Below are 27,311 nucleotides of genomic sequence, written 5' to 3'. Positions count from 1 at the left end.
ATGCCTCCTTTCCCGGACCCCAGGAGTAAGGTTTCGGGTTAGGTGGGACACCAGGACGGCGGCTGCAGAATAGGGTTGTTCCTAGGTGGGAGCAGTGAGCGGCGGTGGGTTCTCACCTAGCTCGAGCTCCCGCCCCGCGGAGAGAGAGCTGCCACCGCCCTTTCACTCTCGAAGCACCGCCTTCTCCCCTTTCCTCCCCGCCTTTCTCCCGCCCCCACTCGCAACTCTCGGCCTGGCTCAGCACAGCCGGGGCCATGGCGTCCCTCAGGCAGAAAGAAGCTGGCTGGGGTAGAAGAGAGCAGCTGCTCCCTCAGCGGCCGAACTCCTAGAATTGAAAGCTCTGCACCTCGGAGCTGCAGCACTGGCCAGTTAGTTGCCGTGGTTGCCGCCCAGGCTTTGTCCCTTCCCGAAGGGGCTCCGAGACGTCCTGCCGAACTACACCACTTTTCCTCCTTGGAAAGGGAAGGGGGGGTGGGGGTGGGGGTGGGGAAACCCAGAGCAGTAGCTGCGGAATAAAAAGCGGCGGGCACTGCGGGATCTCTCTCTCTCTCTCTGGATGCCCCCGCCTCCTCTCTTCCCTCCGCCCCCACCCTAAAGCTCCGGGCTATTCTGAGAGGGAGGAAACCGCACGTCACTCGCAAGAGGAAAGTATTTCACCCATTGAGCAAAAGCTGCTGGAAGCAGCCGCTGTAGCGGTAACCCTACTACAGCCCCACAGAAGCCCGGGCTCAACGAGTTTCCATTGCCATGGAAAGCAAAACCGGGACAAGGGGCAGAAGGACCACAACCCAGTCTGTCTTGACTGCCGCGTTTTAGATACCCAAATTACCCGACACCAAACTGGGGAGAGAAAGGTAAGCAGCTATAATTTCTGTCCCTTTTCAGGGGGTGCTTTACCCCGCGACAGGATTAACCATGTAGACAGACCCGGCGACGAGTTCGTCTAGTTCACAACGAGCCAGCCGCAGCCTGCTGGGCTAAGTCTAGTGAGGGAGCATGTTGGGGATTCCGGGTGAATTAATAACCCTCCCCCCCTCAGCCCCTACTCGGCCGGGTTTGCCTCTCTATGCTGACTCCCTTCCTTTCGGGATTAGGAATAATGGGATCCCCAGTAAAGTGAACCCACTCCTTTGAAAAGATTAGTTGGGGAATTGCTGTCTCCATCGTAGTTTTTACCTAGTTTTCTGGAAAGGAAACAATGGGCCTTTTAAAATTCATGTGAACATTCAAACTCTAGGAGCTGGGGGGCAAAAGGGGATGTGGAAATAAACCTCACAGGAAGCCTGCTTCTGGGAAAGATTGTTGCAATGCATTGTGTGTATATGTGTACACACACACACACACACATACACACATACACGTGTGTTTGATGGCTCTGTCCTATTGCTAATTTGATAGAGGGTTTTTTTTTTTTTTTTTTTTGTAGAGAAGTTTGCAATAGACTGCATCTAAAATTTGGAAGCTTTTTGAGAACTAAATATTCCAACTTCATATATTGTTGAATTTTAGATAAGATTGAAAGGAACAGGACCAAAATTGTAGCTGTACTTACTTTTACCTGATTTCTAAAGTCAGTCTTTACTTTATTGTACTGAATGTATTGAAGGACTGAAGGGGGTTGCTTTCAGGATTACAGTGAACTCCAGATGCCTTTTCTGCATAGGCGAGGAGAACAGGCCTACAGGCTTCTTCTCATGATGTGTTTTGAGTTAAATAGCACAGATCATGGGACTTCACACGCTGAAGAACTCATAGGGATAAGTGAGTACAACTCTGTTTTTTAGTTTCCTTATGTATAAGATGAAAAATAAATTCCTTACTTCTTAGACATAAGCCTAGTGGCCAGACCAGGACTAAGAGGCTGACTCCAAGTTTCCTTTAGCTTGTTTTGCTAAAATGTTAACGGATTAAAACCAATCCATTTCTTGGTTTATTCCAAACATGAGGAACTAACTTTCTGAGGTCCACATTTAATGCAATTGGAAATTGACAGCAGAAGTACATAATATAAGTATTTAAGATGCACCATTGTTATAGATTGTACATATCAAAAGGAATAATTGAGATTGAGAGAAGATACAAGTTGAAGGCAGCTGGCCTGAGCTGAATTTAAACTGCAATAAGAAACTTTATTTTGAACATGTAGAAACTTAAACTCAATCATATGTTGTGATTCTTTAATAGCAGAGTTTTATTGATCTTTCATTTTCATTTCATTAGCATCCACAAAACATGCAGGGCCGTCTCCAGTTGTCCTGATATATATCTTGTCATTGGAGCAAGATGGCTTTGGAGAATAGTGAGTCTGATGACTTTGCACAGAACTTCTCTCACTTAAATTCAGTTCATTTGCAAGTCATAGCATCATCTATCTGATGCTTTGATAATTAAGGAAAAACCGTGATCTGTAAGTAGTAGGAGTGCCCTACTGAGATAGTAGAATCTGTCTTTGTATTAGATTTGAAGTCCCATCCAGGCATCCAGGAAGAGTAGAGGCCAGTTCCAATAGAGCAGCACAGCTTCTTCCCTCCTTTTTCTTCCTCCCTCCCTTTCTGTTTCTGATCTCCACTACTATCCTTATAGAGTAAATTTTAATCACTTAAACTTTGATCACAGAAACCTTGCTAGATAGCTTGGAGTTTAAAGGGTTAGATCTCTTTCTTAAGGACCTGGCCTTAAACCCAAATCACTGGCTCTCATTGATTGGCCAATAGGAGGCTCCAACTCAAGTCTCACTTGGTCATTGTTTGGATCTTGATTGATTCAGAGTGAATTTGATTAGCAATTGTTTCTTTCCTTCCCCTCCCTCCTTCCCCCGTTGGTGTTTTTTTTTTTTTTTTTTTAAATTTTAGATAAAAGAGACCATTCTTTGCTTCATTTCATCAGGGACTTGTTAAAAAAAACAAAAACAAAAAAACCTTTGCTTAAAAATGCCACGGTCTCCCACTGCATCCAGTGTCATCTCTTAATATCTTTCCATTCGATCCAGATGACTCTGTAGAAGTGAGGCCAGTGACTTTGCATAGTTCTCAACTCTCTTAAAATACAATTCACTTGCAAATCATGGCATCATCTTCCAGATGTCATGGTCCTTTTTGAGAGGGAAGGACAAACAACAACAATATTCACTTAACATAAGCTGCCACTTTCAAGAAATTCATAAATTCAATGAATAAACATTTAACAGCTATCTACTATGTGTCCTAATTGCTTGCACACTGCACACTCACATAGGTAGTCTAGTTAATATTGTTCTTTAGGCATAGTACTCTTATCACCCACTTCTTTTTTGTATGGATGATTTTCCCGTTCTGGGGAAATGCTTGAATTTGAACTCGGGTCCTCCTGACTCCAGGCTAGAATGCTGGGCCTAGAGTCAGAAAGATTTATCTTCCTGAGTTCAGGTCTAATCTCAGACACTTATTAGCTGTGTGATCCTTTTCTCATTTGTAAAAAATGAGAATTCCAGTATCTTAGCCAAGTAAAGCCCAAATGCAGTCACAAGAGTCAACAAAACTGAAACAATTGAACAGTAGCCTTCTGTCTCCTGGACTGGCATTCTACCATGCCATCTACCTGCTTCACAAAATATCTACTTTGTATACACCATATGTGACAACCTAGTTGGCATTAGTTAGAGTTCCTAGACTTGGAGTCAGGAAAACCTGCTTTCAAAATCTGCTGTTGACACTTAGCTACATAAGCTTGGATTAATCACTTATCTACTCTCAGCCTTAGTTATCTTATCTGTAAAATGGAGGTAATGACAACTATCTCACTGGGTTGTTTTGAGTATTAAATTATATAACACATATAAAAGTGTTTTGCAACCTTAAAGCACTATATAAATGCTAGCTATTATATGAGTTGGCCTGGGAGCAGAAGTAGTTAAGTGGAAGTCATAATAGGTCTAGTACAAAAATCATTATATTTACATGTTGTCTCTCCTGACTAGATTTTAGTTTCCTTGAGCCTTCATTTTTGTCTTTTCATATTCAATAACTACTATAGCACTTGATACATAATAGGTGCTCAGTAAATAATTGTCCATCAATTGCTCTGGAAGAAAGGCACTGTTCTAGTTTCTAGATATAAAAAGATAGATATGAAACAGATTACTTTCAGTCAACTTTTGGGGTTGGGCTGAGGGTAGAGAAAATACAAGGAAACAAATGGGAGTATGTTAAGTTCAAAGGGAAGATATAAGTGGTTTGAGAAATTTGAATCAGAGATCATTTTTCAGGGAAAGGCAGTCAGGAAAATATATGCTTTAAATGCGTTATTGGCCATGCAAATACATTCAAATAAAATCCCAAACTCTTAACGAGTTTACATTTTAATCAGTTAAGATAGCACATAGATTTGGACAAAAAGTGAGGAATAAATACTGGTTGGGAAATTGCTGGGAATTATATGGTCACCTGGGTTGTAGGCAAGATAAGGCAAAAACTCACCAATCAGGACCCTGGGGTCCTGATAATATTCATTTCAAAGTTGACAAATTCTCCCTCTGATGGGAGGAGAATGAGGAAGATAGCTGGTTTGGAAGAACAAAGTGACTGTGGAATTGGACCTTGAAGGATCATTGATGATGATGATGGTGTTGATTGCTAATATTTATATAGCATACTCTTACCAGACAATGTGCTAAATACTTTACAATTATTGTCTAGTTTGATCTTGTTATTGTTATCCTCGGTTTTATTTAAACTGAAACTGAGAAGTTAAGTAACTTTTCTTGAGTCACACAGCTTAAAACTATGTGAACCTGGATTTGAACTTATGTTTTTATAACTTCACGTCTGGTGCTTTATTTAGGTGGAAAGGACCTAAAAAACCATATTGTCCAATGTCTCTCATTTTGTAGGGAGGGATTTGTAGGGAGGCAATATGAAAATAGGAAATGGAGACTGGTCCAGTTTGGTTGAATATAGCATATGTGATATAGAAGAGTACATGTTAAAGCCAGAAAAGTAGAACACTGGCAGATTATAGAGGACTTAGATTCTAGGATCAGGAGTTCCTGTTCTATTACACTGGCAGTAGAGAGCCACTGAAAGTGTATATTGATATTCTGAGCTTCCTTGCTAATGCAAGTCACAATAGAATGCATTTACAATTATCCACTTTCTCTTTAACCTTCGATTGTCCCTATTGGGTGATTTAATTCCTTCTTTCTAGAAACATACCCAGGTCATTCTGTGTGGGATGTAGAAGACCCTTACTCAAAATAACTACTCAGAGATCACTCAGTAGAAAGCAAAAAGGTTGTTTATTAAAACCTCCAGAGGATGAGTTGTTCTATCATGAGATAAGGGAAAGAGAAAACTCGTGGTAGGAGGGCTAAAGAAGTAGTAAAGATACACAGCTTTTATGCAAGAGATTACATCACAAGTAAGAGAGCATTGAGAAGGGGAGAGGAAAGTATCTAATTAGTTGTTGCTATCTGGAGAGATTGGAATGGAAGGAATGGAATGGAATGAAAAATCACCTGATTTTTAGGAAACAGAAAATCAGGCTTTCAAGCAGAGAATAGTCTGCCAGAGCAATTCCAACAGAATTAAGGGATTTCAAAGCTAAACCATCAAGTAACCATCCCACAAATAAACTTCCTATACATCCATAACAGCAATAGTTATACAATTTAACAATTGCCATCCCAAATCTTAAACACACAGCAATACAGTTGTATTTTTGACAACAATTCATCAACCACTTTCCTACTTCCCCCATATCAGTCCAAATTACATCAAGAGCATGGGTGATGCAATGTGAATGGGATGAACTCTCCCATAAAGTGTAAGCAGATGCCAGAGTGCCTTAAAAGCCAGAACCAAACAATATGTTGTTTACAAGAAACACATTTAAAGCAGAATGATACATACTGAGTAAAGGTAAAAAACTGGAGCAGACTCTATTATGCTTCAGGTGAAATAAAAAAAGCAGCAGTAGCCATCATCTCAGATGAAGCAAAGGTAAAAATAAATCTAATTAAAAGAGATAGGGAAGGAAATCATATTATGCTAAAGAGTACCATAGATTATGAAAAAATATCAGTACTAAACATATATGCACCAAGTGGTGTAGCATCTGAATTCCTAAAGGAGAAATTAAGAGAACTGCAAGATGAAATAAATAGCAAAACTATATGTATATAATAGTGGGGGATCTCAATCTTTCTCTATCAGAACTAGATAAATCAAACCACAAAATAAATAAGAGAGACGTTAAGGAAGTAAATAAAATACTAAAAAAAGTTAGGTATGATAGATCTTTGGAGAAAATTGAATGGAGATAGAAAAGAGTACACTTTTTTCTCAGCAATTCATGGGACCTATACAAAAATTGACCATGTATTAGGGCATAAAACCCCCAAAATCCAATGCAGAAAAGCAAAAATAGTAAATGCATTTTTTCAGATCATGATGCAATAAAAATTAAAAGGTCAGGGAAAAATAGACCAAAGAGTAACTGGAAACTAATATCATCCTAAAGAATGAATGGATGAAACAGCAAATCATAGACACAATCAATAATTTCATCCAGGAGAATGACAATGAGACAACATACTAAAATTTATGGAATGCAGCTAAAGCGGCAATAAGGGGAAATTTTATATATCTAGATGCTTACTTGCATAAAATAGAGAAAGAGAAGATCAATGAATTGGGCTTAAAACTAAAAAAGCTAGAAAAAGAACAAATTTAAAAGCCCAATCAAATACCATACTTGAAATTCTAAAAATAAAAGGAGAGATTAATAAAATTGAAAATTAAAAATGATTGAATTAATAAGTAAAGCTAAGAGTTTGTTTTGTGAAAAAACCAACAAAATAGATGAACCTTTAGTTAATTTGATTAGAAAAAGGAAAGAGTAAAATCAAATTGTTAGTCTCAAAGATGAGAAGGGAGAACTTTCCAGCAATAAAGAGGAAATTAGAGCAATAATTAGGAATTATTTTGCCCAACTTTATACCAATAAATTTGATAACCTAAGTGAAATGTAGGAAAACCTACAAAAATATAGATTGCCCATATTAACAAAAAAGGAAATAAATTACCTAAATACTCCCATTTTAGAAAAACAAACAGAACAAGTTATTAATCTATTCCCCAAGAAAAAATTCCCAGGACCAGATGGATTCACATGTGAATTCTACCAAACACTTAAAGAACAATTAACTCCAACACTGTATAAACTATTTGAAAAAAATAGAAAAAGGACTCCTACCAAATTCCTTTTATGATACAGACATGGTACTGATAGCTAAATCAGGTAGGATGAAAACAGAGAAAGAAAATTATAGAGCAATCTCCCTAATGAATATTGATGAAAAATCTTAAAATATTAGGAAAGAGATTACAGAAAATTATCTTTGGGATAATACACCATGACCAAATAGAATTTATATCAGGAATGCAGGGCTGGTTCAACATCAGAAAAACTATTAGTATATTTAACTTTATCAACAGTCAAAATAACAAAAACCATATGATTATCTCAATAGATGCAGAAAAAGCATTTGATAAAATCCAACACCCATTCCTATTAAAAACACTAGACAGTATAGGAATAAATGAACTTTTTCTTAAAATAGTCAGTAGCATCTATTTAAAACCATCAGCAAGCATCATATGTAATAGAGACAAACTAAAAGCATTCCCAGTAAGTTCAAGAATAAAACAAGGTTGCCCATTGTCATCATTACTATTTCATTATTAGAAATGCTAGCTTTGGCAATAAGAGAAGAAAAAGAGATTAAAGGAATTAGAGTAGGTAATGAAGAAACCAAATTATGACTCTTTGCAGATGATATGATGGTATACTTAGAGAACCCTAGTGAATCAACTAAAAAATTACTATAACAATTCACAACTTTAGCAAAGTTGCAGGGTACAAAATAAATCCACATGAATCATCAGCATTTTTATATATTCCCAACAAAGTCCAGCAGTAAGAAATACAAAAAGAAACTCCATACAAAATAATTGTCAGTAGTATAAAATATTTGGGAATCTATCTGCCAAGAGAATGTCAAGAACTATATGAATATAATTATAAAACACTTTCCACACAAATAAAGTTAGATCTAATCAGTTGGAAATATGTCAAGTGCTCATTGGTAGACCGAATGAATATAATAAAAATGACAATACTATCTAAATTAATCTACTTACATTTAATTTATAATCAAACTCCCAAGAAATTATTTTATAGACCTAGAAAAAATAGTAACAACGTTCATCGGAAGAACACAAAATCAAGAATTCAAGGGAATTAATGAAAAAAAAAAATGCAAAGAATGTGGTCTAGCTGTACTAGCCCTAGAACGATATCATAAAGCAGAGGTCATTAAAACCATTTGGAGCTGGCTAAGACATAGAGTAGTCAATCAGTGGAATAGATTAAATTCACAGGACAAATAGTCGATCACTGTAGCAATCTAGTGTTTGACAAACCCTAAAATTCCAGCTTTTGGTATAAGAACTCATTATTTGACAAAATCTGCTGGGAAAATTGGCAACTAGTATGGAAGAAACTAGGCCTTGACCCACACCTAACACAACGTACCAGGATAAGGTCAAAATGGGTTCATGATTTAGATATAAAGAGTGATATTATAAGCAAATTAAAAGAAAATAGGATAGTTTACCTCTCAGAAGATCTGTGGAGAAAGAAGGAATTTTTGTCCAAAGAACAACTGGAACTCATAATTGAACACCAGATAGATAATTTTGCTTATATTAAGCTAAAAAGTTTTGTACAAACAAAACTAATGCAGACAAGATTAGAAGGGAAGCAATAAATTGGGAAAATATTTTTATGTTTAAGGGTAAAGGCCTCATTTCTAAAGTATATGGAGAATTGACTCAAATTTATAAGAATTCAAGCAATTTTCCAATTGATAAATGGTGAAACTAGATGAACAATTTTCAGATGAAGAAACTAAAACCATTTCTAATCATATGAAACGGTACTCTAAATCATTTTGATCAGAGAAATACAAACTAAGACAACTCTGAGGCACCATTATACACCTCTCAGATTAGCTAAAATGACTTGGAAAAAATAATGACAAATGTTGGAAGGGATGTGGAAAAACTGGGATACTAATACATTGTTGGTGGAAATGTGAACAGATCCATCCATTCTGGAGAGCAATTTGGAACTATAACTCAGGAAAGTTATCAAACTGTGCATACCCCTTGATCTAGCAGTATTTCTACTGGGCTTGTATCCCAAAGAAATCTTAAAGAAGGGGAAGGGACCCACATGTGCAAAAACGTTCTGGCAGCCGTTTTTATTGTGGCAAGAAACTGGAAACTGAGTAGATGCCCATCAATTGGAGAATGGCAGAATAATATGGTATATGAATGTTATAGAATATTTTTGTTCTATAAGAAAGTATCGGGAGAGTGATTTTAGAGAGGTCTGGAGAGACTTATGTGAACTGATACGAAGTGAAAGAGTAGAACCAGGAAATCATTGTACATGGCAATATCAATGTTCAGTCTGTTGGACGTGATTTCCTTCCAACAGTGAAGATGATTGATGCCAGTTCCAATGATCTTGTGATGAAGAGAGCCATCTATACCCAGAGAGAGGACTGTGGAAACAGCATAACATTCTTATTCTTTTTGATGTTGTTTGCTTACATTTTGTTTTCTAACTCATTTTCTTTCCCTTTTGATCCAATTTTTCTTGTGCAACAAGAGAATTGTATAAATATGTTTACACATATTGGATTTAACATATATTTTAGAATGTATAACATATATTGGATTGCTTGCCATCTAAGGGAGGGGGGTAAGGGGAAAGAGGAGAAAATTTGAAAAATTATCTGTGCATATGTTTTGAAAATAAAAAGCTTTAAAAATTTAAAATAAAATAAAGATTGCCTAGATTAAAACAATACATTACTCTGAGGCTTTTCTCCAGACTTAACAAAGAGTTCATGATACAAAGAATTAATTGTTTCTTATCTAAATACTTTAAATCTGAATACTAAAATATATTACTAATGATTAAACTAAGGCATATGGTAATTAAAATGATCTAGCCAAAGGATATATATTCTGAGTTCTAAGACTTTTCCAAATCAGTGCTTTACTAAATCAATTAGACAGTACATGATCTTGTCTTCTTGGGTTTTTTTTACTCTAATTGTTCACTTATTTTTATAGTTAGCAGTCCCTTGGATAATTCTGTCCATTAAAATGTAAACTTCTAGATAGTTGGGGATGGTTTTATTTTTGTCTTTGTAGCTTTGAGATCTAGCATAGCGCCTTGCACAAAATAGACAACTGGATAAATGTTTGTTGCATGGGATTAATTGACTTCATAAACCTCCCTGAATCATTTGCCATGCTTACTAAATGTTGAATTCAATTGAATGAAAAATATAAATGAGATAAAATCATACATGATATTTGAGCTACAAAATCATTTTGGTCAACCCTTCATTTTAAAATGAAGAAACTGAAAGTGACTTGTTTAAGGTCACACAAATTATAAGTAGCAGGAGTCTAGCCTCTAACTAATCAGTTCTTTTCCTAGTGCAGAGCTCCATTTTCCTCTGTATTCTGAAAAGAATCCATTGGCTTTGTCCTTTGCTGTGACCTTAATTAAAATATCCTCTTCCAAGGCAGTGGGACACCTGCCTTTTGGTTTTTCTTTGAGGGTCTAGTCATGCTGCTGATTAGATGCCAGAGACTGGCTTTGTGTGCTTCAGCCCAGTCATCATTCACCATTGGCTGAATCTCTTGTATCATCTTAACCCAGTGATTGATGGAGGATCCGGGTAGAGAGGAAGAATAGAGGAAAGGTTGGGATGGAGGCGGGGAGAGAGAAAAAGAAAAAAAAATGAGGGGGGAGCAGCTATGTAATAGAACTGGAGGAAGGAGAAAAAAGGAATCCATGAGATGGCAATTGAAATAAAGAGGAAACAGAAGAGAGGAATAGTTGAAAAGGACAAAGAACGAGAGGAAGATTGTAGGTGGAATTTAACCAGACTGAATTTTTGAGATTTAAAAAAATCCTTCTATAATTTGATCATCTCTTATTTTTTCTATTTTGGGGAGTATATTGTGCTTTATCTGCCTTGAAATTTCTTCAGATTGACTTTAATGATGTTTTAGGTGTTGCTCATTGTCATTTCTTATCTTTCCTACTCCCATCCACATTGCCCAGAATGTCCAGTTCTCATTCTCTCGTTCTCTCTCTGTCTCTTTTTCCATTTTTCACTTTCATTGAAGAGGAGAGTGTTCTGTATCTTGTGTCATACATCTTGGCTTTAGGGTTAAGCTTCCCTATTAATGTGTGCATGTAACAATCTCAAAAAGGGGGTAGACTTGGGCAGTCTGTTGTCACCATGAGCATAGAAGATTTCATTCTCTTTCATGTCACATAAATGAAAACATATAAGAATGAAAAAAAAATCAAACAGTCCACTTATCACAATGCTTAAATTACAAATGTTTAAATCACAAATGCTTAAAACAGGAAAAGAAGTCTTGTTGATGATATCACTGAAAATGATTAAACAGGCCATAATTGAACAGGTAGTTCAAATAAGCTTTGTGTATAAATAGATAAATTTTCACAGTTTGCTACTGGTGTAACATGGTCACATATATTCCTTGAATTTAGCACCTTGTGCATTTTTTAAAATGCTCAAGCTAAACAAACATAATTCTGGGATATATTTAACTTTTTTGGTGTTAAATATTTAGAAAGCAATATATTTCCCAATTGTATTTGTTTAATACATTTTGTCATAGCATAACCAAAAACTGAGTCAGTCACTATAAGTGATGTTTTACTCTAGTTAAAATGCTTGCTTAAGGGAAATTTTTTTTTCTGTTTTTTTTCAAGTTTAGCTTATTTAAATAAGGTATTTAAATGACCCTTATTGCAGTTATTTATAAGTGTAATGTTGGAATATGCTCATTTATAAATGGTTTGTATATAGTTCATATATATGAAAGTAGTTAGGATAAACATTTTATGTGGTTTAAAATGTTTTGAGAAGAAACAAAAGGTGAAAAGTAAACAGTAAAAATAGAGACAGTAGATTGATTGGAACTATGACTATACACACAGAAGCAAATGTCTTCATGAAGGATGTGTGTATATTTTTCAGTCATTTAGGGGTTTCATATCTCCATATGTGCAAGCATCGTCTTTATTTCAAGTTATTTTCAGATGACCCCCTAGCAAAAACTTGATTCATTGTGATGGATTTGGAAGTAGAGTGTTTCAGTTGAATTTTGAAAAGTAAAATTAGTAGAATTAACTAGAAAATTTTTTTATTTCAATCAAGTTTGAAAAGCTTTCTAAAATGTCTAAATATGCTTTCCCCACATACATTTGTGAAAGACAAATTGTATAAATAGTTTGTGATGATTCAGAAATCTTACACTGCTCAAATCTTGCATTACTCAAGGTCATCATTTTTAAAGTTAACTATGTTAGGGTAATTACATTTGAACGAGATAAGGTGAGATCTTTCTAGACAGTTGTCTAAATCAGTAAGTCTATTTCAAAGTTTGAGTAGGCCTGAAGGACTTTAAGCATTAAGTCAAGGACATACTTAAGTGTCTCCTCCCTGCTATTCTCCTAAGGGCATACTTAAAGTCTCCTCCCTGCTATCTTCTTTAGGACAATAAAGTCTCCTCCCTGCTATCCTAAGGGCATACTTAAGCCCCCTTCTTGTTATCCTCCCTATTTCAGCCAAATATGGGCAACTATGTACTTATTGGTCTAGTTCAATTTCTTGGGTAGTTCCTGCGTTTAGAATGTAAGATCCTCAGCCAATAAGGATGAGGGTCAGTGGTGGGAGGGGGAATTTGCGTTAGGGATGAAAAGCATTGACTCTGCCCCCTACGGTGCTTCCTCCCTTCGATTGTCTGCTTGATGGGTGGGACCCCCGATTCTCTGGAACGAATAATAAACTTTGCTTTGCTTCTAGAGATCTATCCAGTCTTTTTATTAATGGTTTCTGACCCACACATATTTAAAATGTGCATATTGATCTAAATGATGATCATAGAACTAACTCTTTGTTTGGTGGGGTTTTTTTTTTTTAAGTGATTGAATATCAGCTTGATATCTGATGTTGCCTCTTTCTCTTTAGAAAATGGGAAAAACCGCAAAGAACCTAGGAGAATTTAGTTGGGATGTTATTGTCTTAAATAATTTCTTTGATACATGTGTGGGTATTTCCTCCATCAATTTAGATCACAAGCCACTCATATTCTTCATCCCCATTTTATTAAAAAATTTATTCTGAACTTAAGAAATAAAACAAGCATTTCTCTAATACAGTAGAACAGAAAAAAAAAATGATTGTTCATCAAACTGCTAGTCTATTATGTATAACCGGCTATTCCTTTTAAATATGTAATAAAATTGTCATATAATTTTATTTTTTCCCCCTCTCTCCCTGTCCTAGAAAATATGTAGTAAAATTGTCATATAATTTTATTTTTTTTTCCCCCCTCTCTCCCTGTCCTGGAGATGGCTGCATTTAGACACAAATATATATAAATAATAACGTATTCACATATTTTTAACCAGTATTATTCTTGAACCTGACTCTTTCTGTGAATCACCTGTGGAAGTGCTACCTGTGGCTTTGAGACCTCTTTCATTTTTATTAATATTTTGAAATTCTCAATATGACCTTTGAACTCTCAGTCTGTTTTCTTTCAATTTTCACTGCAAATCAGCAAGCTTCCTTTTTTGGTTATATGTTTCCACAATATTCGATATTGAATAGAGTGCTGGACTTGGGAGGCAAGAAAATCCATCTTTGCATCCTGTCTCAGACACTGTGTAATCCTAGACAAGTTGTTTATATTCTTTCGTCCTTTGTTTTCTTGTTTATAAAATATATAGTGCCTAAATCCCCGAATAGTTGGGAGGATAAGAGATGTAAAGCTCTTTGAACATTTTCAAGGACTTTATAAACATCAGCTATTATCATGCCAGTTCTTTCAAGAAAGCCACCATCCCATAGGCATAGCATGCAGCTTTGCCCATTATACATCTTTTCAAGGTTATCTGTTACATGTATTTTTGATTCTTCTGGGCTGTTTTTTTGTGATTTTCAATCATATGGCAACATTAGTATAATATAAGTACTAAAGAGCTGGACTTTAGTGATAGTGAGCAGTTTGAGATCACTGAAGGAAGTTTCTCCTTTCTTTTCATAAGTTTTGCTGAACTCTTCCTCTCCTCTTACTTTGTTGTAAGGGAGAGCATTTCTTGTACGGAGGACAGCCAGAGAAAATTTTCAGAGCTGGGAGATGGAATGCCTTGTTTGTGAAACAGCCAGAAGGCCAGTGTCCCTGGATGGAAGGGTATGAAGTAGAGAATAAGGTATAGGAAGACTGGAAAAGTAAGAAGGAACTGAATTATGACAGTTATTGAATACAAACAGCATTTTGTATTTGGTCCTAAAGGCAATAAGAAGCCACTGAAATTTGTTGAGGAGGCAGTGACATAATGAACCTTCCTGTTAGTAAAATCACTTTATTGTCAGAATGGAGAATGGATTGGAGTGGGGAGAGACTTGAGGTAGGTAGACTTGCCAACAGACTATCATGTAGTCTTGTAATGAGGTGATGAAGTGATGGCAGTGTCAGAGTAAAGAAGGAGGTGTATTCAAGAAACTGTACAAAGAAGAAATGGGCAGGCCTTGACAATGGCTTGAATTTGGGGTGGTGATGAGAGAGAGGGAGGAATTCAGGATGATTCTTAAATTGAGAGCCTGGGAGATTAGAAGAATACTGATGCTCTCTTCAGTAATAGGGAAGGTAAGGAAGATAGAGAGAGTCGGGGGAGGAAGGGAGAGACACTGACTGTATATGGGGGGGGGGTGCATTGGAGTTTAGGGGGAAAGAATAAAGAGTTGTGATATGAACTGGAAGCAGAATTATCCCAGTCACTTCTTCATGGTACAACTAACCCCCTTTCTTCTCTCCCCCAAATGAGAAGACCAATGCAAGAAAGTCTTTGCTTTCAAGAAGCTTATAAAAAAAGGAAAAATTGGGTATAATCAGTAGAGAACACTATCTTTAAAGGAGATTGGACAAAGCTTCTTGTAGAAGATAAGATTTTAGATGGGATTTAAAGCAAGCCAAGAGGCAGAGATGAGGAGGGGGAGAGTTCACCAGGAATGGTGAAAATAACTGGCATCTGGTGATGAAGTGTCTTGTGTGAGGAACTGCAAGGGGCCAATTTTACTGAATTGTGTAATATATCTTTATGTACTTTGCAGTTCGTCTGCAAAGGAATCAGGTGGAAAGTAAGATGTGAGAAGGTGGAATAGGTAGGAAGGGGTCACATTGCAAAGAATTTTAAATGCCACATGGTGTATTTTATTTTGTACCTGTAGGCAAATGATAAGGAACAACTGGGAGTTTATTGAATGGGATGTGGTTGAGGAGTGTGATATAGTCAGACCTGTCTTATAACATAATAAATATACTAAGTATTTGTGAATCTTTTTAAAATTAATTTCTTGTGGTGGACTTAGGCAGCATGGTATACTGGTTACAGAACTGACCAGGCAACTTAAGAACTAGGTTCAAATTCTACCTGTCAATCAATACTAAAATACTTATAAGTTGCAGAGAAAGTATACATCTGCAATTCTGATGGAAGTGGCCCTCTTCAACAATGAGAGGATCCAAATCAGTTCCAATTGATCAGTAATGAACAGAACCAGCTACAACCAGAGAAAGAACACTGGGAAATGAATATGGACCACAACATAGCATTTCCATTCTTTCTGTTATTTTTGTTTTTTCTTCTCAGGTTATTTTTACCTTCTTTATAAATCCGATTTTTCTTGTGCAGTAAGATAAAAGCATAAATATGTATACATATATTATAGTTAACATATACTTGAATATCTTTAACATGTATGGGACTACCTGCCATCTAGGGGAAGGGGTGGAGGGAAGGAGGAGAAAAGATGAAACAAAAGTTTTTGCAAGGGTCAATATTGAAAAATTACCCATGCATATTTTGTGTATAAAAAGCTACAATTTTAAAAAATGTTAAAAAAAAAGATTTTAAAAGTATAGATCTGCATTGATAAAAGGAAATTTTCTCACCTTAGATTCTCAGTGCAGTGAAATCACAGGTACACTCTCTGTCCTTATCCCTGTTATGACTTAATTATCTTTAGCAAACACTTCAGTATGCCAAGAACAATTACAACAACAAAAAAAGATTGTAAATCAATCTGCGGTCTTCTGTTACATTTAGTTTATTTCGTTTTGTTTTAGAGAACTTGATTTTTTGTGTTTCCCGTTGATCTTTTTGTACTTTTTATTTCCCAGTATTTTTATTATTCCATCATTTCAGTACTGCTGGACTCCTTGTAACCCCATTTTGGGGGTCGGCGGGGTTGGGGGTACAGGAATGGTTTGCCATTTTCTTCTTCAACTCATTTTACAGATGAGGAAACTGAAACAAATAGGGTTAAGTGACATGGCAAGGTCACACAACTATTAAGTATCTGAGGACAGATTTTAACTCAGGAAGATGAGTCTGACTTTCTGACTCAGCACTCTATCCACTGTGCCACTTGGGTACCTCTTAATATTTTATCAATATTTTTTAAACATTTTTTAAAGCCTTTGTCAAGATAAGCCCCCCATTCTTTTCTGCTTCTATCCTATAGCTGTGTGTGGTTCAGAAATGGTGAGGGGTCACCATTTAATAAAAAAGCTGGAGAGATTTCTAGAAGCAAAACAAAGTTGATTATACATTCTCAGGAGAAGCATGTCCACCCGTTGAGCAGACAATGGGAGGGAGGAAACACCTTCCGGGAAATGGGAGGATTTATATTTATATAAAGGGAATTTAACACTTAATTCCTAATGCAAATACCCCCTCCCACCACTGACCCTCATCCCCATTGGCTGAGGATCTTAAATTCTACACGTGGGAACTACCAAAGAAATATAGTCCCCCATATGTTACTGAAAGAGGGAGAGACTGATGTCATAGGAGGATAGCAGGAAGGGGACTTAGCATGCCCTTGACCCAGTCTTCAGAGTCCTTCAGGCCTACTCAAACTTTGAAGTACATGAAGCCTTACTCAATTTTCACAACTGTATTGAAAGATCTCACCTCATCTTGTTCAGCTGGGACACATCAAGCACCTAGGAAGACTTGTCCTTTGTCAGAAGTTCCATGCTCAGTAAACTTTCCTTGTTTGGGGATACTTTGTTTTGAGAATTCTTGCAATTCTTGGCATGGCTCCCTCCTGACTAGGGAACTTTTTACCCTCTCTGGGATGCTGGAGGAGGTGAGGCACTATAGGAGTAGAAATTTTTGCTTTTGGCAAAAATGGGACAGTTCTTTTATATCCTTTTTGTCTGTGTGTCTTTGCAGAATGTCTGTTATGTTTGTTCTGTGAGCTAGATTTTTAAAAAAATTGTTTTTTTTCTTTTCGTGTGGGACAGTAGCAAACAAAAAAACTATCAGAGACTCTCAGAGTAAGAAAAAGCAAAAATGGGTTTATTATGGTTTTGTGAGAAAGGGCATCTCCCATTTGACAAGATATTTATCAGTAAAGGAGTGCAAAAAATAAACTGTAAAACACAAGATTAAATAAGACAGAAACTCCCCTTACCTTTGACCTTTTCTCCCATTGTTTGGGGGAGTCCAGACTTACACTTTAAACACTGAAATCTTATCTCAGAAGCAAAAGAATAAATTACCTTTAAAAAAGTACTTAAATGCTAATTGAGTTGGTGGGAAACTGGAAAGGATTGTTCATTCAAGATAATCGAACACCTGTAGCTTTTTAGCTATAACTCAACTTATTACAAAAGTATCAAGAAATAATTAGGGTATAGTTACCATATTCCCACTAGAGGGTCTTCACTCAGTTCGTCCCACATATGGTTATGCATATATAACTTTTTAAATATACATTTCTTTATGGATCATGTTGGGAGAGAAAAAATAAGAGGGGAAAAGCCACAAGAGAGAAAAATAAACAGAAAACGGAAGTGAACAGAGCATGTGTTGAGTTATTCAATTTCCCTAGTTCTTTTTTTGGATTGCAGACAGATTTTCTATCCAACGTTTATTGGGATTGCCTTGGATCACTGAAGCACTGAGAATAACCAAGTCTTTCATAGTTGATCATCTTCCAATCTTGTTGTTACTCTATGCAGTGTATATAGTTTCTGCTTGTTTCACTCAGCATTAGTTCATGCAAATCTTTCCAGGCTTTCTAAAATTAGCTTGTTTATTATTTTTCCTAGAACAACAATATTGTGTTACCTTCATATACCACAAATACTAATCTACTCATTTTCCAATTCTTTGCTTCTACAAAAAGAGCTGTTAAAAACATTTTTGCAGATATAAGTCCTTTTCCATCCTTTATGATTTCCTTGAAATTCAGACTCATAGTGGCACTGCTGGGTCAAAGGGTATGCACATTTTTATAGCCCTGCGGACATAATTCCAAATTGCTCTCCAAAATGGTTAGATCCATTTTACCACTAACAATTGCATTAGTGAACCTGTTTTCTTATTCTCCAACATTTATCATTGTCTTTTCCTGTTATCTTTGCCAGTTTGAGATGTAAGGTGGTACCTCAGAGTTTTAATTTGCATTTCTCCAATCATTAATGATTTAGAGCATTTTTTTCATATGACTAGAAATGGCTTTAATTTCATCATCTGAAAATTGTCTGTGCATATCCTTTGATCACTTATCAGTTGGGGAATGACTTGTATTCTTATAAATTTGACAATTCTTTATGTAGTTTAGAAATGAGACCTTTATCAGAAAAACTGGTTATAAAAATTTCCCCCCAGCTTTGTACTTCCCTTTTAATCTTGTTTGTGCAAAATCTTTTCTATTTAATGTAATCAAAATTGTCCATTTTGGATTTCATAATGTTCTCTAGTTCTTTGGTCATAAATTCCTTCCTTCTCCAAAGATCTAATATGTAAATTATCCTTTGCTCTCCTAATTTGCTTATAGTATCACCCTTTATGCCCAAATCATGTACCCATTTTGACTTTATTTTGGTATGGGATATGTGAGCTAGATTTTGTTACTGGGAAAGATTTAAAATGTAGCCAGCAAGAAAAAACTTCCATGTTGTAGTTAGAACTTTGGGAAAGATTTCTTATCCTACCTTAAAAAGGGAAAAGCTGACTTTTCCTTTGGACTGCAGTTCTGGCCAAGTTGAGGGCTATAGAAATAGTTAATTAAAATTATATGAGGAATTTTGGAGGGGGTGTGGGAAAACAGGGACACTGATACATTGTTGGTGGAATTATGAATACATCCAGCCATTCTGGAGAGCAATTTGGAACTATACTCAAAAAATTATCAAACTTTGCATACCCTTTGATCCAGCAGTGTTACTACTGGCCTTATAGCCCAAAGAGATTTTAAAGAAGGGAAAGGGACTTATATATTCAAGAATGTTTGTGGCAGCCCTCTTTGTAGTGGCCAGAAGCTGGAAACTGAGTGGATGCCCTTCAATTGGATAATGGCTGAATAAATTGTGGCATATGATGAATATGATGGAATATTATTGTTCTATAAGAATTGACCAGCACGATGATCTCAGATAGGCCTGGAGAGACTTACATGAACTGATGCTGAGTGAAATGAGCAGGACCAGGAGATCATTATATACTTCAGCAACAATACTATATAATGATCAATTCTGATGGATGTGGCCTTCTTCAACAATGAGATGAACCAAATCAGTTCCAATAGAGCAGTAATGAATTGAACCAGCTACACCCAGCAAAAGAACTCTGGTTGATGACTATGAACCACTACATAGAATTCCCAATCCCTCTATTTTTGTCCACCTGCATTTTTGATTTCCTTCACAGGCTAATTGTACGTTATTTCAAAGTCCGATTCTTTTTTTGTACAGGTTTGGACATGTATACATATATTGTATTTAACTTATACATTAACATATTTAACATGTATTGGTTGGTCAACCTGCCATCTGGGTGATAGGGGGAAGATAGATAGGGGGAAGGAGGGGAAAAGTTAGAACAAAAGGTTTTGCAATTGTCAATGCTGAAAAATTACCCATGCATATATCTTGTAAATAAAAAGCTATATTTTAAAAAATTAAAATTATAGAACCACTAAAATAACACCATAGCAGATTCTCAAGCTTTTGAGAACAATGATTAAAGTTTGGCAAGAAAAAATATTCCTGAGACATTGGGGATAATTCCAGGAATTTATCCCATTCTGAAAGCAGAAAGTAGGGGAAAAAAAAAACCTCTAGGAAATAGCATTTTTTGGCTAATTTTTCCTTGACTCCTATCTTGTACAGAGTGATTTGCTCCATTGGGAAAAGAAATTATGGTTCACTTTACATAAAAACTAAGGTAGATGCTGAAAAGGAAAAAAATCCCAGAAGGTATTAAGGCATCCTCTCCACAATCCTGGATCACTCCTCAATGTTTTGAGTGTAGCTCAGTTATGGGAATTGCTAGCAACATCGATATAGCTCATGTCCCTTTGTTAGTCACACTCATCTCAGATCAGATTGAGAAAAGAGAATGATGAAGAACCGTAGGGAAACTCAAAATCTGCCCTACTTGTAAGAATGCGTGAAGCAGCAATCGCAATGGGAAACTCACATTCCTTGTCCAAGCACCTCCCTAACTCAGCTTGGGGGATTGGGGATGGAATGGGGGTTAGTCCCCATGGTCAGCATTCCCTGAGTCTTGGCACTTGAAACTTCCATCAAAGAGAGATCCTGGCATCAGCCACCCCAGCTTTCAGCAGGGTTTGTTCAGCAACTGTCTGGGAAGATTCTGGGTGCCCCTGGTAGCATCAAGCATGGCAGTGTGAGATGGAAAAGCCAGTCAGTCTCTGAATTTGGTAAATTCAAGTCACATGTCTTTTCTCCTCAGTCTGGAATCCTCTAGGCAGGGCCAACTCTACACTTCTTATCAGCTGGAATTAGATTCAAAAGAGGAGACTTTCTTCCTTTTGCCCAAAATGAATGTGTCCCAATTGCTTGAAGAGAGAATGATGTAAAGTAGCTCCTAGAGAGGATGTAGCTACCTGCCTTGGGATTGCTGTAGTTCCACAAACCATGCTGGTTGTCAGATAATAGTCTGTTGGTCAATAATAACAAAATTTCTGAGACAATCTTGATGATGTTGTGTGTGAATGAGATCCCTTCTGCTCTGAAAAGTAGGTTCAGAAGTGAAAGAATTCGGTTGCTAATATGAAAATCTGTGGCAAAAATAGGTGTTATTTTTCACCAAAAGGCTTTCCCTTCTAGGGCATGTTTTTAAATGAAGAAATTTGCAAGGAATGAGCTGGCAAAAACCTATTTTATGGGCAAATCTGGGGGCAATTTGAACTGATTATCAGACCAGGATTTACCAATTGAATGAAAATAGTTTCCTGAATGAGGATGCCACACCCCAAAAGATCAATAGGAGTTGATTTGCCCATAAATGGTACTGTTAATCTCAATCTGGGAGGATGTGCCTTCTTTTTAGACTCTGGAGCCTAGGAGATCCTGATCTCTCCTCTTTTGCGGATCGAAGGGGACATGGTTTCAGTGATTATTTTACATAATTTTTACAGAGTTCACTCATGGTCAATCTGAGATAATTGGATCCATAGAATTCAGTAATGGGGTGTAGTTCCTCCTCTAAGACCACTCCTCAGTTCTGCCTCTAAACCATAAAACATAAAACAATATCAGTGATATTGATGGAATTTGAAACAAGAAAGGCAGAGCAAGGTGAGTTCTTGTGACAAGAATTCACTAAACTGAGTTATCTGTGGCAAAGAATAGGAAAATTTATTTCTGAATATCACTAAGAAAGAGACTCACTTAGTTTTATGGACAGATCTTAGAGCTTGGGACTATTGAAACAATGAAGAATTTTTGGCATTGAATAGGTATCTGTTTACATCTACAGAGAACTCAATCACTAGTGCGTGTTATGAATGGGGAATAACAGAATGTGACTGGTTATCCTGTTTGCCTTGGGTGGGGTATAGAGGTAAAGTTCAAGGTAGCTTTCTCCTTGAGAGAGAAAGTTTCTTCAGGCTTCCCATTTTAGTATGAAGCACTTTATTTTTTTATCTTTTTCCTATAAATTTATCATTTTGCTCCTGGTTCTTTGCTAAATTCTTTTGGAATTTAAACTACTTTTTGTTGGTGTTACAATTATAATAAATTTTGCCCCATGACATGGAAATTCGTCTGAGCCTGCAAATTCTTTTGAGACACCTAACACGGGACATTGGTTTGGAACTCCAACCTTTTAGGGTCTCCTTTGAATCCCAGCAAACACATTGACTGTGTCTGAAAATGTATCTCATTCTGCATCTCTGGTTTGTCATCTTTCTAACAAAAGGAGTGCTTTATCATCAGCCTCCTAAAATCACAACTATTTCCTCTGTCAGAATTCTGTATTCTTTCTAAGTTATTTTCCTTTACATTATTTCAGTTATCCTGTAAACTGTTCTTCTGGTTCTGCTTATTTCACTCTTCATCAGTTAATATAAGTCTTCCTCTCTGACTTCTGAGTGAGGAATGAAATATCTGTATTCTAGTAGGCAGAATTTAGAAGGGTAATTAATATATTTAAATATCAATAGATGGGACTTCAAGTAGGTTCCCCCTTTCAGAAACTTTTAGGCTCAAATCTCAATCCTTGAATTTATTATCTAAGATCTAAAACCTTAATAGATTCAGACAAATTTGTTTAAATATGATAATGCCTTTTCTGTCATTGGTATTTTATCACAAGGAAGATGTGGCCTCCAGTGATAGCTTTGTTATTTAGGAATATTGATTTTTTTTTACCACATGCTTTTATGCAACATTTTCCACTGTATAACAACTTAAAAACAACAAATCCCTTTTAAGTGTTTAAAATACCAACTATTTAGGTCTGCATCCATATATTTGTTGAAAACATTTGGAAGAGTTGAAGACTTGTGGGCAGTAACCGCCATGCAAAGACAGTGAAGCATATAGTTTTAATTTGTGCAGTTCCCAAGTGAATTTTTCCAATTAAGATGCTATTTGGTAATGTTGCAAGACAAAAATCATTCATCGGTAGCTTGGTGACTCCATTTCTTCTTTCATTCACTGCCTTTTACTTTATTGTTTGTACATCTGGAGACATATTATCTCCAACAAAAGAATACTCTAGTCTGTTCAGTAATAACGTTTCTCACCCTGAAATAATGAAGTATCTGATTATTGTTGCCTTTGAAACAAAAGTTCTGTACTTCTTTTCAGAGATCTCCCTCCCTGATGAGCCTGGCATTCAAGAATCTTTAGTCTTTCCTTTGTTTGTAAAGGAGGAGAGAGAGTCTTTTGTTGCTCTAATCTCCTTTGTTCCAACTGGACAAATGAATTATGTTCACTCTTCCAGTTTTGGGCATATGCAACTATGTATGCAAAAACACCTTAAATTTTAGAGCTTCTGTTGTCATTAAGATTACCCTTTAAAAATTTTTGATTAGATTTTAGGCTCCAGTTTAGACCCATAAAATATGTGACCAGCTAAGTGTTCTTGGGATAATGTGTTGACTCATACTACTCTCATAGGTAGGTAAAACTTTTGGAATTATATTCCCCTTCAAAAACTTTTTGTTTTAAGATTAGCTGAATCTTGGGAATAATATTTAGGCATATTTAATTGGCTTGCTTCAGAGCAAAATGGGAACAGCAGCCCTGACACCATTGTTTTGGCAGGCAGTTGTGAAAAGTGATTAGGTGTCAGATAGGAGGTGTCAGGTGTCTCTCCTGCTGGGCCATAACCCTAAAGGTTTAAAAGAGAGAAATAGATAGCCAAGGAAGTAGATGAATAGCTTGCAAATAATTGGTGACGTCTTAAGGGTTTCTCATGACAAGGTATAATGCATTTCACTTTTTTTTTTTTTTTTTTTGCTAATACAGTATGGATAAAATTTCATCAAAAAATATTCTTACCTGTCCACTGAAAATGGAAAAAGAGTTTTGTTTATTTTAATTTTTTTGCAGAGGAACAAATAATATAAAGTTAATTAGGTTTAAGTACTGAAGAATAAAGATGAATACGTCACTGACATAGCCATTTATTACATTCTTGTTACATAATTTACTTGTACTTATTTTAGGTTACTGTCATCATAATTTTTTAATGCCCCTCCCTACCCCAACCTCATGCCATGACCTAGGTTTTGGGGAATTATAGGTATTATAATGCATTGTGAAGGATACTGCCTGTAAAGAAAATTTACAAGAGTGAGAGATAATAATGTTCTAACAAACACTAAACTCTTGAGGCAACTAGGTGGTGCAGTGCATAGAGCACCAGCTCTGAAGTCAGGAGGGACCTGAGTTCAAATTTGTCCTCAGACCCCTAACACTTCCTAACTGTGGAACCCCTGGGCAAGTCACTTAACCCCCATTTGCCTCTGCAAAACAACAAACAAAAAAAACTTAACTGTACATTAGCCAAGACTATTAATTTTAAAAAATACTGAAATGTAGGATACCAAAGTACATAATTACCTTACCTTTTTATGGGACCCTTTACGAGTATAAATTGCCTATGTTGTTTTTTAAATTCTAAGACATATGAGCATTAAACTTTTTTAAAGAATGTATAGTTACTAATAAACATAGTATTATACCAATGATCTAAGCTAAGCTTTATTTTTTCATAATTAATAATTTCAAATATTTTCTAGATTATATATTTTCTTTTTTCTTCTGCAGTGACATTGTATCATGCATGCCAGTGATTCCAGGGGAAACTCCCCTGCTTTCCTTCAGCCTCAGAATGGGAATAGCCATCGATCTTCAGGTTATGTTCCAGGAAGGGTTGTTCCATTGCGCCCTCCACCCCCACCAAAGAGCCAAGCTTCAGCCAAATTTACCTCTGTCAGACAAGAAGCCCAGGCAACCTTTGCATTCTCTGCTGAGGAGCAGCACTCACAGAGAGAAGACCAAAAGCAGAGGAGACACAAAAATACATTCATTTGTTTTGCCATTTCCAGCTTTACATTTTTTGCTGCACTTGCAGTCATTTTAGGAATATCCTCAAAATATGCTCCAGATGGTAAGATTGTCTCTTTCTTTCTCTGTCTCTCTGTCCATCTGCCTGTCTATCTTTTTCTCCTTCCTTCACTGCCTTGGGGAGGAAAAAATGAAGATAATAGCATGTATTGCTTATAGTCCTTTGCTGATTCATTTGGATTTAGGTTGGATGCATAAATTATAGATGAAAAGTTGGCTTCAGTCTTGGTTTTTGACTGAATATTTGCTTGGACTAGATCTAACTATTTCATCCAAGACAACTGTTTCCATGTAGATTTCCATAGACATTATTGAACATCTGTTCTATTTTATGTTTATTTGTTGCCCTTGCAGCATCATCTATAAATAAATGCTCTTAGAGTGATATGGTTTAGTATCATGCTATGTCTTCTGCAAGTATTTTGTGTTTTCTGCCTCTCACTTTGTGAGTTGAAACCTTCATAATTTCCCATCCTCTTTCTCTGTAATATTTGCCAAATGTACTTGTATTCCAAACCAGTGTTGTGCTTTGCTGCAATGGCAGTTTGATAAGCAGATTGTATCTCAGCTGAGACAGTTTCTAGATTCTTTTAAATTCCTTAATGTGGTAACTACATAATATATTGATTAAGCTTCTCTAAGACATGATGGTAATCAGAATTAATGTCTTTATTTTTATATTTTCTATTTTTCAAAGATAAGAGCTTATTTAAGTAAGTTAGATTGGAACTACTGTAAATGCATACAGTTGTCTTGTCATCTATTGTGTGGTTGACTGTGACTTTTGCATAATATAAATAGACTACACATAGTTGGTTTTGTAATGGTTACTGTATTGTTAAGTAGACTTTTCCTATCTGGTAAAGATAGAGCCTATTTTATTTTAGTTTTTTTGGAGGAAATACATATTTGATGTATGACATGTTCAATGCTTTCCAACTCTTTTGAGAAGCATATTCATTACATTATAGCAATGTGGCTTCTTAGTAATAGAGAAGTTTGGTATTGTAATGCCAGAGAAACTGAGCAAGACAGAGATTAGAGAACAATTTAATAATTTATTAAATAGAGAGATATACTGGGACCAAATGGATCCATGGTTGGTCCCAGGGCTGAACGAGACTATCATCTCAAAGAATCCAGCACTGAGTATCGGGACAGCAATATTTTTATAGGATAACAAGAACAGTGACATAATGGGGGAGGTACCTAGATGGGGATAACCTAATGGGGGGAGGCACCTAGGATGACACAATGGAGGGAGGTACTGGAGAGGTTACTGATATTCTAATGATGTCTAAAATGGAGAGACCTTTATCCTGTCAAACATTAAGAAGGAATGATTGTAGCATAAAGATATAAAACCTAGATATATATAGATATCTAAGATAAAGTCTCATCAAACATTAAGAGGGAAAGATTTTATAACCTGAGGCAGAGTAAATAGGACAATGGGGAAACTAAATTAGGACATTAAAAGGGAACTGTGGCACAACAGTATGTTTTTTGTTTATTATTTGTCAGCCTTATTTTCCAGTATTTTTTGCTGTTGTTATCCTTTTCCATGTCCATGGTAACATTGAAGTTGTTGAGCATCAAAGTAGATTTTAATTTATTTGGAGGAGCTTGCTGAGTTTAGAAAATATCTCTTATCTTTCTTTTCTATTCTGCAATAAACATTAGACTTTGATCTTTATAGTTGTTTGTCCATTCTTCTGATGATAATGATTCAAGGAGAGGTGACCAAGTATCTCAGGAAATAGTTTCTTGTTATTTTTGGGCACACAGTAAAACCAAGCTATGCCAATTCCTTTATTCTCTTTTCTGAGAACTTGTGAACCATCATGCCATTTAAGTTCGATTTCTTTGTCCTCTTCTTTCATTATAGTAAGATGAATGCAGATGTCGTTTAATTCCTCAAGTGTAGCAATTCAACATTGTTTGGGTGAAAATCTCACAATGAATAACAATAATTGAGTTAATGTCTGGATTTTTTTTTTTTTTAATTGTGGGCCTCTTGGAAGCACATTCTCCTTTCTCCCCCTTTCCATCATCTTGCCATAGTCGTTAAAAACTGGAGGTAGGGTTTCTCAAGACTAAGGATTATATTGTGTTTTTCCTGTCTCATAGCTCACCATATCAAAAAGAAAAAAAGCACAAAGAGAAATTGTTGCATGAAGTCAAAATAGATCAGGGACTCCCTGTAGATGCCAAGATTCTAGAAATGCTCCTTTTAGC

General features: G+C 36.2%; 1 protein-coding gene across 2 annotated transcripts in view; it reads left to right on the top strand.

The window, feature by feature from the left end:
• The first annotated feature begins 494 nt into the window (after positions 1-494).
• The window catches only part of CEMIP2 (cell migration inducing hyaluronidase 2), a 146,916-nt gene continuing 120,099 nt past the window's right edge, over positions 495-27,311 (top strand). For both annotated transcript variants that reach the window (XR_007947726.1, XM_051962093.1), the window contains exons 1-2: positions 495-854; positions 24,774-25,116. Coding sequence is in view for 1 of the 2 variants with exons in the window: in XM_051962093.1 (XP_051818053.1) it covers positions 24,786-25,116 (331 nt within the window). In the remaining variant the exon portion in view is untranslated. The remainder of the gene's footprint in view (positions 855-24,773; positions 25,117-27,311) is intronic.

The sequence above is a fragment of the Antechinus flavipes genome, chromosome 1, assembly GCF_016432865.1.
Source record: "Antechinus flavipes isolate AdamAnt ecotype Samford, QLD, Australia chromosome 1, AdamAnt_v2, whole genome shotgun sequence".
In the NCBI taxonomy this organism is placed as follows: domain Eukaryota; kingdom Metazoa; phylum Chordata; class Mammalia; order Dasyuromorphia; family Dasyuridae; genus Antechinus; species Antechinus flavipes.
Note: the sequence above shows the minus strand (reverse complement) of the source record. Positions and strands in the feature narration are given on the sequence as shown.